Source organism: Lupinus angustifolius, chromosome LG05 (genome assembly GCF_001865875.1).
Source record: "Lupinus angustifolius cultivar Tanjil chromosome LG05, LupAngTanjil_v1.0, whole genome shotgun sequence".
In the NCBI taxonomy this organism is placed as follows: Eukaryota; Viridiplantae; Streptophyta; class Magnoliopsida; order Fabales; family Fabaceae; genus Lupinus; species Lupinus angustifolius.
In genome coordinates, this window is record NC_032013.1 from 21,159,524 (window position 1) to 21,170,536 (window position 11,013).

The window sequence follows — 11,013 nt, forward strand, 5'->3', positions numbered from 1 at the left end:
ATATATATATATATATATATATATATATATATATAAACATTCGGATAAGATGCTTATACTATCTCTAGCGAGTTGACGCGTGGTTTGCTCTGGAAATGGTACATTCCGTAGGAAGAAAAGGAAAGTTTACTTAAATAAAGATGCATCACCTTGCACATCATGCAGAAGTTAGCATAAAGATGAAAAAAAGCACAAACTGAAAATGTGCATACTGTACACATAAATAATAGATAGGTAATAGTTAATCATCAATAAATAGCCTAACCTTACAATTCTTTGGACAAGATTCACAAAGTGAAATTTGAGTACATCTTCATCAGTAATAAAAGCCTTCTCCAGTTGAATAACCATGCACTTCACAAAATGATAGACCAATTGATCAGAGGTGAAACTCCCAAGGAAGTGTACCATTAATCAGTCCCATGAGGTTGGTTTCCTGGTTCAAGTTCCTGATAGAGCAAAATGATCAGTCAAATATGATAACACACCAGTCTTTTATAAACTTGACCTCACTCACATATAGACATTTTTTTTACAATTTCATAAACATCAGCACGGCAGTACTTGATGTATAGTTATTTTACCAAAAAAAATCATTTTTGTTCTTTTCATTTTGTCTTTCTTTTTCTCCCTTGTTGGAGAAAAGGAAAACTGTAGATAGCATTCCATGAACAAAGAGTCAGAATTTTCTGTCAAGCCTTCACCCAAATGAGTTAGTTGAAGTTGTGGCATTCATATTCCTATATTTCCCCCATTAGAACATATTATGCACCAATTCCAAATGTAAAACAACAATTTCAAACATTACTGCACCCGTGAGTAAACTATTTATACCTTATGGAGAGGATCGGTTTGAGTTAGTGAATTAAGCTGGCTGCTTTCCATGTTTGCAAGTAACTGAACCACAGTCTTCAGATTTGGAATACTGTGAATTTGTAACTTATCAAGTCAGACATCATAAAAACAGATGACATATCATAGACATGATCATGTAGGGGAACAAAAGGAGATTTGAGTTCATCAAATTTAAATTTTTTCATGCACCAAAAACATGCTGTTCCCTCCAATCTGTAAGCATCACTACTCTCAGCTCTGGCTTAAAATATGCGCAACCAGTAGTTTAGCACATTGCTGAAGCTCATAACATTCTCAATGTAAACCGTAGTTACATGATCCCTCGTTTAGCCTACATACTGTGTACCGAGCTCCGCGTACAACATACCACATACCAGGCTCATCATAAAGGAAGTTTTGAAATAATAGTGGAAAAATGACAAACCATATAGAATCAGGTATCGTGTACCATGTAACTATGATGTAAATTACACGCAAATTAGACTATAATAGGACCGTATATTCAATCAGACAAACAGAAAGTTCTAACTTTTGCAACCCATAATCCATATGTGCATCCAGAGATGATATTACCCCAGGCATCTGCTCCAAAATCTGTATGAAAAAATAGAACATGCGAGAAACAAAACAATTGTTACAAACTTTGCACACTTGTTTTCACACTCAACTATTACCTGCATCAGAGAGATGTAAATACCTGCTCTGTATTCTTAATTGTGGGAACCTTTGCCAAGAGGTTCTTAGGAAGCATACTGAGTTTGACCTGCAAATGATTCAAATATTGAATGCAAGATCCATATATGAGATCAACAACAATAGCCCGGGCTTAACCTTAATAAATGGGTCTACTGCATGAACCCAACATCAAATTTTCATTAAATTCAATAGAAGACTTTTCCCCCTCTCTATGGTTGACCAAGAAAGATGATTCTTCTTATTTTCTCTCACCCCTCTCTATAGTTGGAAGCGTAAAACTAAGTCCGTAGTAAACATCCAATTTTATCCCATTAAAAAAATTAGCTCTCAATTTAGTCTCAGAGTAACACAAAACTCAAAATTTTGTTCCTGACAAAATCAAACACCAGTCAAAATAATTCTTCATAAACCAATTGTTTGGTCATAGAGACAATGATCTTGGCTCAGTTTCCCTCGAGCAAAGTCTCAGGTTCATGAATAAAAAAATTTGATGTTAGAAGAATTTTGTCCCCTTGAATTATCTTACTATCTCGACTCAGATTTGTCAGAGTATTTCTAGATAACTACAATCTCAAACGACTAATATGTCTCTCAAACTAGTCCACTATTTCAGTTCTTCAAGACCAAGTTGTTGTTTATCCCAAACTATAATCTGCAGAGGACTAATGTGTTTGGCAACAACATAAGTTGCTTTCTATTGGCAACAAAACGCTGAATTTTGAAGTTGGATTTCTAGACCTAGATCAGATGATAATCACATTCAAATGCACTAGTTTCCGCAATTAAACTAAAAAACGGTGGCCCAGTACACGAGGTGGGATCTATGCGGCCTTATATGGGTCCGTTTGCAAGTTGGAGTTAGAAGGAAAGAAAATGTTTCATAGCCACAAAATATAGTTATGAGATGACATTTAAGCCTTCATTTTCTCTTTTCTCCCCTCCAAAACTCAACTCACAACCCTAAGGAGATTGTTTTTAGGATTTGAACTCGTGAAAGTTGTTTAATTGTAAGGCAAGCAAACTTACAGTTACCCGAGACTCGCCATCTAAATTGCACGAATTTTAGCAATTAAATTGAGGGCTGGAGTTTTTCTCATACAGAAATGATTGTTCATGCTTTAATCCAAACATTTGAGACAGAAATAGTGAAATCACATGATTGGGAGAATAGAAAGAAGAGAAGGATGAATACCTGGGCAGGAGAAGAATGTTGCATGAGGTGAAGGAGGTTGGAGGTTGACTGCACCGCCTGTGAGATTTGCTCTGCAACCATAGCTTTCGCCGATGACCCTTCACTGCTTCCACCGCCACTCCCCGCGGCTGATCCCGGCGTCGCCATCGTTCGCCGCCACAGAGAGCTTCTTCCGTTTGTTGTAATTATTGGTTCGTGTCGCCGTCGCTCCATTTTTTATTCCCCGGTTGCCTTTATTTACTGTTTGATCCAACATGGAAGGTGATTTTTACTGTTCAGATTTACCAATGGTTACTTATTTTAAAAGTTAAAAAGGCAAATTAACCCCATTAAACAAAATTAACCTGTTATGTTTTTCAAATGTGGAATTAGTTATTGTTGGATTAATTCTAATGATATTGATAGATGGAAATAGGGAAGAAATATTAATTATAAGAGTAAATAGTCATTTTAGTGTCTCACAATTTTCCACCTTAGCAGTTTAGTCCTTAAAAAGAAGACCTAAAATGATCCAAAAAATTTCAAATGTGTGTCAAATTAGTTATTTTTAGCATGTTTTATAACACTTGGTAAAGACTAATTTGCCTCCAAAAATGATTAATTTGACATACATTTGAAATTTTTGTGGACGATTGTAGGTCTTTTTTTTAAAACTAAACTGGTAAAATCGAAAAAAAATGAGGAACTAAATTGCGTATTTCTTGTGATTATAATATAACTCACTCAAAGCTATGACGAGAAAGACATGATATGTATTTATAGTGTAGTTTTTTCCTAAATATTAGCATATCAATCATATTCATGACTTGATGAAAATTTATTTATTCTAAAGTAAAAGGAATCATTTATATAAATGATTGATGATGTATAATATAAAAACTTTAATATTGTTAATACATGTTAAATTCATCTTTATTTTATGAGAAAAATAATAGTAGTAAGAGTTATCATTAATTGAGTCTTTAAAGATATCAATGTCACAAATTAGTCCTTAAAAAAGAAAAGGATTTTACCAAATCCTTAAAAAAAATGAAAATAAAAATTTAAATCCTTTAAAGATATAGAGTATCATCAAATTAGTTCATACTCGTCTGCCCAAAAAAATAGTTCAAACTCATTAGAAACACCAATTTAACGATATAGACTATTCATACACTTACTTTTAGAAGAGTGGAAATTGTGCAACCCTCAAATTTTGAATTTCGATGTTTACATGTAGTTGTCTTTTGGAACTAATGAGCTTCTTGGTCTAGTAGTGTACTGTGTAGGGCACCAAAAATTACACAATTTGGTTATGTGAGTAATACTTGTTGAAATTGAAAAATGATTAGTTTTTTATATAAAATAGTGAAAATATACTCTTTGTAGTACCCAAAAAATAAAGCTCATATGTAAACTTCATCTCATACTAATATGAGTGTAATATTTATGCATGAGTAGTGTATAGATTTATACACAAACATTTCTTATTTATTTCTATTTCTTTTTGAATAATCAATAGTAATAAAACTTGAATAATGAACAATGAAATAACAATATATAAAACTCATGTTGTCAATGCATGTATTTCTTTATGCATTAGGAAAAGTTTGGGTACAGACAATCTCGTAACAAACTAAAGTTGTACACCAACAGGGCATTGGTCTAGTAACGTTGATATAGTAATGTAAGTCTCGCTAGATCCCAAATGATCAAAATATAAAGAGTTTAATTCCTGAAAGCAATACTTGTTGGAAGAAGTAGTCACACACCCTACAAGAGAATACTATGCTTTTTGGGTAAGTAGATAGCTTGACAGCACAAAAAAGTGAAGTTGTACAAATATCTTAGAGTAAATTACACTGACACCCCATGAGTTTTAGTAAAATTACACAAACTACCTATCATTTTTTACACATACACAAACCTCCCCTAATTTTTATACTTTCATTACACTGACCAACCTCTGCATAAGAAATAAGTGTAATATGAGTCAATATATTGTGGAGACAAATTCAAATAATATATGAGTCAATATTTCTTTATAATTTTTGGTTTGTTACATTATATTATAAGAGCGACTTAAACAATATTTTTTTAGAATTGTTGATGCATTTTATAACAAAAAATAATAAAGATACATTGATTTGTATATTATTTAGACTTGTCTATACAATATATATCATGTTTTGTTTAACTTAATTGCATTTATCACTTTTTTTTAAAGATTACACTTATATCTTATACAGGGGTGGTCAGTGTAATGAAAATATAAAAACTATGGGAGATTTATGTAGCTGTAGAAAAGTGAGGATTGATTTATATAATTTCATTAAAACTCATGGGTGTCAGTGTAATTTACTCAATATCTTATTTATTCTAGCCAGGTATTTAAGCATAATGTAAACTAGAGTATAGATTGGGCCGGGTTATATTTACTCAGGTCATATGGGCGGATCCATTAACAAAGCAACGTCTACGTTATAACCGTAGGTGAGGCCGCCAAAATCTCAGTGAGGACACAGCAACATTGAAGAATCACAAATTGGATTCTTCAACATCCCCACTCTATAACTTCCATCTTTATACTTGTTTTCATTTCTCAGTTAGATATTCCAAAACCCTTCTATGATTTAATCAAGTTTATTGTTATGGTTTGCTCTTGAAATTATCGATTTTATGCTTTAGTTTTTATAATATAAAACTTTTTTTCAACTATCATTATAGATCTTACTTGATTGTAGCTGGCCATCAATCAATATACCCTATATTTTGAGTTTGAATATAGGCTTATATCTTTGATTTTAATTACCTTGGCTTTCAAAATGTTACTTTTAGTAGCAATAGGTTTTGTTTATTATTCATTTTCAGCACTAGTTTTTTTTCTTCTAGAGATGATAGGAAAAGTAAAGGTTATTCTACATGGACAGTGTATAATGTGATGATTTGTGGCAGGTACTTCTGATATAGTCATGTCCAGCATTCTCCAGGTGCAGCACACCACAATGTAGCTGTGCCGAGAGCCTGGAATTTGTGTCCATGATTACATAAACATCTGTTAACTGATTTATTCACTGTCCATGTTTAGCCTCATTTTTTAGATAATAAAATCGGCTTCATGCATCGGGATCGGATGGGGTATGAAAAGGGTAAATGTATGCAACTATACTCTTGAAAGAGCGAGGAGACTGTTTTTTAGGATTTGAACCTATAAACAAACAACATTACTGTTGCACTGCCGAGGCTCACCATCTTCATTTTAGAAATGAAATCAAAACTTTTTGCTCCTTTAATTTCTCTTTGTGCTATTAGCATAGAACTTTTTGTTTTTTGTTTGTTTTAATTTCTAAGTAGATACTCTGCTAGCAATGCTATAACTGTATCAGTTTGTTTGAGCAGGGTCATGATCATATACTTCTAGATGAGAAATTGGATGATAGATCAAAGAGCAGCTTTGATTCTAATCTCAGCAATTCAGAATCAAAACATAATTCAAAATCTAAGCAATGTATGTGATCACCATCTAATAGCTCAAATTTGTAGAAGTGGCCAATTTTCAAGGTCACCCAATATTTTCTTACTTATAAGTTGCTTATCTCTATGCAATAGATAAACATCATGGTGAAGTAGGCATGCTTACCTAAATGATTGTCTTACTGAGGTTTACAATTGTTGTCATGGTTTTAATTTGTGGCTAGCAAGGGCAATTATAATTGTGATATTTTAGTTTTGGCAATTTCTTTAACCACAATTGTAGTCACATAAAGTATATATTTTCGTCTGTAATTTAATACCACATGTTTCATCTACTTTTTTTGGCTAATTGTGATTGACTTTTCAAGTCTTCTATCTCTAATTTGTTGCTGTTGCTAGTGCCACTGTTATATTACATATGAGGTGTTTTGAAAGTTGGACTATTGAGCTGAATGAAGTGGTGGATTGCAAATTAAGATATTTTGAAACTGAGTTTGACTCCTTTGTTATACAGTTCAGTTAGAGAATAATCATCCACCCAAAACCTTTCATATCCATTTGCACGAAGTCTTCTGTGGAGTGCAGTGAATCCTGTGATCAATATGCTATGTGATTCCAGTCTTTCATCATGGAACATTTGAAAAAAATAAGAAAATTGTTATACCCCCTACCAAATCATCTAAAAATATTTTTGACCATAAAAACTGATGTATATATTATTTGAATTTACCCATACCAATAAATGTGAGTCTAAAGTGGCAGAAGTCAAGAGAAAAGCCTTACATGGACTTATCTATGTAGAGACAACTAATGAAACTTTAGAGACAACTAATGAAACTTTGATAACACAATAAAAACTTAATTATAATTAAAATTTATTTCCAAAATGATAATGTCAACAAAAACATAAATGAACATGTTTCCAAATAATGGGGTATTCGTGGTCCATTTGTATCGGTTTTTAGACAAAAAAATCATCCGATCTAAATACGTAATTAACATGTGATCCGATTTGGTCTATTTATATTAAGATGTCCAATTCAATCTGTCCAAATATTATATGCGGTTTCGGCTTGATTTGGATCTGTTTTTTTAATAAAAAATTAAAATTGCAGATACACTTAAAACTCACATATATTGAAATAAATATATAATTCAAGTATTAGAGTGTATCTAGTCAAGTTGTTATAGCTTACTATAAATAGTAGTTAAGTTTGTTATAGTTAGTTGGTAGTTGAACTACTTTACTATAAAAGGAAATGATGTCTTCTTTTGATTCATTGAATGGGAACAAATAATTCTCTCATAAACTCTTTTCTTCTCCCTCTCTACGTGTTGTTTTTCTGCATCAATCTCCAACAAACTTCGTATCACGAGCAAGAAGATCAAAAAGAACATGTTGGGCAGAACATTGCAATTATCAATGAGTGTGAAGATCCGTGTTACTTTCACTGCGTGTGTATTGAGGAAACAAGGGGATTGCAAGCTAGTGGAGTCTTAAATCAAAGAAGGGTCAGAAGACAGATTCACGGAAGCATTAAAGATGGTTGGAAATGGCAATAGTCTCCCATCAATAGGACTCCCCATCCTAACAGAGAAAAATTGGGACAGATGGAAGACTCAGATGAAGGTGATATTCTGTTTCCAAGAAGTGAGTGAAGTAGTTGAAGATGAATTCCTACCATTGAACATTGATGCCACAAAAGTACAGAGAACAACACATAAAGAAGTAAGAAAGAAGGACATCACGACATTGTTTCTGATACATCAATGCATGAATGATATGCACTTTGAAAAAATTCAGAATGCAACAACTGCCAAAGAAATATCGGACATCCTGATTCAATGTCATGCAGGGGGAGACAAGATTAAGAAAGTGAAGTTACAGACTCTAAGAAAGTAGTATGAGCTGCTAAACATGGAAGAAAATGATAGGATTGGTGAATACTTCACAAAAATCCTAACCATAACCAACCAAATGAAAGGTTGTGGAGAAGCAATCTCATATCTCATGATAATTGAGAAGATTATGAGATCTCTGCCTCAAAAGTTTGATTTCATTATGGTGGCAATTGAAGAATCAAAAGACATCAACAATATGAAGATTGAAGAACTTCAAAGCTCATTAGAAGCACATGAGATGAGGTTGTTTGACAGGAATCAAAGCAAGAAAATAGAACAAGCTTTGAAGGCAAATCATTACAATGATGACGAAAGAAGAAAAGACAATAAGTGGAAAGGAAGGCAGGGGTATCGAAAGAAGTGGCCAACAAACTCAGAAAATATCAAATCCACTAATGATTGTCCTGAATCATCTGATAGAAGAGGAAGGTCAAGAATGAGTCAAAATTAGAAGAGATTTGATAAAAGAAAAGTAGAGTGCTTCAAATGTCACAAGATGGGTCACTACTCCTATGAATGCACTACTGATAAATCAAGACAAATAAAGAATCATGAGGAAGCCTATGTTGCACAAGAGGAATTAGATTCAGAACCATTGAGCTTAATGGTGACAACCTCAGCAGAAAACTCACTAACTGAATCATGGTATCTAGATTCAGGATGTTCAAACCACATGACAAGGCCCAAAGAGTGGTTGGTAGACTTTGATTCATCAAAAAAGAATCAAGTAAGATTTGCAGATGAGAGTTCACTAGAGGTTGAAGGATCTAGGAATGTAGTCTTCACAAGGAAGAATGGATCAAATGCTATGATTTCAAATGTGCTATTAGTGCCTAAGATCAAATGGAACCTACTAAGCATTGGTCAATTGGTAGAGAAGGGGTTCAATGTGCTAGTAAGGAATAGACATCTTGAACTCTTTGATTCAGATGATAAACTCAGACTCAAGAGCAAGCAAACCAAGAACAGAACATACCAAGTAAACATTAAGGCTGCTGAAGTTCAATGCTTGGCCACTATGGAGACTACTGATGAAAGTTGGTTGTGGCATTCAAGGTATGGTCACCTAAACTTTAATAGCTTACATAAACTAGGATCAAAACATATGGTGAATGGAATTCCCATCACAACATTACCTGAAAAGGCTTGTGAGGTATGTCTGGTTGGAAAACAACCCAGGAATTCATTCAAATCAGAACTGAACATGAGATCCAAGTTAGTGCTAGAGGTTGTGCATTCAGATGTTTGTGGCCCCTTTGAAACTCATTCACTGGTTGGAAATAGATACTTCATAATCTTTGTGGATGAATTCACTAGAATGATATGGCTAGACGTGTTGAAGACCAAAAGCAATGCATTTGAATCATTCTTAAATTTCAAAGCAGTTGCTGAAAAGGAGAGTGTAAAGAAATTGAAGGTACTCAGAACAAATGGAGGAGGGGAATTTACTTCAAATGAATTTGAAGCCTACTGCAAAAGAAAGGGAATCAGCCATGAAATAACAACACCTTACACCCCTCAACATAATGGCATTGTAGAAAGAAGAAACATGACCATTATGGACATGGCTAGAAGTCTCATCAAGGAGAAGGATTTACCACAAAAACTGTGGGCTGAAGCTGTATCAACTTCAGTATACATCTTGAATAGGTGTCCAACAAAAAGGCTTGAAGGTAGAGTACCACTTGAAGTATGGTCAGTAAGTAAACCACCAGTAGAGCACCTAACAATATTTGGATCACTTGCTTTTCGACATGTTCTAGACCAGAAGAGAACCAAGCTACAAGACAAAAGTCAAGCAATGATTCTGATAGGTTATCATGCATATGGTGCATACAAGCTATATGATCCAATTAGAGAAAATATGTTGATTAGTAGGTGTAACGCCCCGAAAAATACTTCTCCAAAACATTGCGGAAAAATAGGTAAATATTTTTTTGAAATGGTGATGTATAAAATTGTTTCATTTTTAAAACCTTCCTTTTCCGGGACATCACTTTAAGTAACTCGAATGCGGAAAATCAACTTATGGTTATCGAATGATAACTTAACCTGATTCACAATTTCCTGAATAACACAATGCGTATAATCAGTTAAGTCATAATTAGTTCATACAAATTGGGTCAACAAAGGCGGAAACTACATCGCCACTAAACATATACAAAATCCACATAAACACAGCCCCCATCAAAACAAAAAAGGACATCGGCTAGCCCACAAGCCGACTCAGAAGATTCCAGGAATGCTGGACCCCTCACTCGGATCCTCTTCCTCTTTTGAGTCAGACACGAGGTCGATCACCTCCACCGAACTCTCGACATTCACGAGTTCAATGACCTCGTCTTCCTCCTCCTCTACCTCCACTTTGTTATGCCATATCTCAGCGACATAATTTGGAGGTGAGGACATTCTCAAAACCGGAGTCTTCTTGTAGGGACCTCCTCCAAGAACCCGGCTCCTCTAAGCTCTGTTGGATGACGGAGCATCCAAACAATCTGACCACGTCCTCCGACCGTGGGAGGGAACCGCGCCATCACTCCTGACTGGCGGGTGTCAGAGTCCTACATCTGGAGACATCAGTCCCGTTGGCGGCAATGTGAAGGAAGCATCAATGTAAGCGTCGGGGTGAGGGATCATCATCGATGACCCGTTGCACTCCATGTGCAACGACATACCACACGGGCCTGTGTAAGTGTATCGGTGCCTATCACTGACCCACTGTCCCGCCGGAGACATCGTGAAGTGATAGCCGCGAATGTGGGTGCTGTTGTTGGCCATCGACATAACAAACATATACAAAACAAGAACAATACAACAGAGAGAGTAAGACATCTAATGAACATAAATTCATTGATGGCGTGGACTTACTCAGAATATCACACTCAGACATAAAATATATTTAAACATATAATTCA

At 34.6% G+C, this 11,013-nt stretch overlaps 1 protein-coding gene across 1 annotated transcript; it reads right to left on the reverse strand.

Moving 5' to 3' along the window:
• Positions 179-3,024, reverse strand: LOC109348059 (tobamovirus multiplication protein 2B). The gene is made up of 5 exons (XM_019588262.1): positions 2,744-3,024; positions 1,553-1,618; positions 1,385-1,449; positions 835-925; positions 179-449 (listed from the first exon to the last, which is right to left on the reverse strand). Exons 1-5 carry the CDS (start codon positions 2,954-2,956, stop codon positions 411-413), a joined length of 474 nt encoding a protein of 157 aa, XP_019443807.1. The 5' UTR covers positions 2,957-3,024; the 3' UTR covers positions 179-410.

Coding starts and splice junctions, on each gene's coding strand:
- LOC109348059 (XM_019588262.1), bottom strand. CDS start 2,956: ATGGAGCGACGGCGACACGAACCAATAATTACAACAAACGGAAGAAGC. Junction 926..1,384: donor ATGGATTATGGGTTGCAAAA/GTTAGAACTTTC, acceptor ACAAATTCACAG/TATTCCAAATCTGAAGACTG. Junction 450..834: donor AAACCGATCCTCTCCATAAG/GTATAAATAGTT, acceptor TTGCTCTATCAG/GAACTTGAACCAGGAAACCA.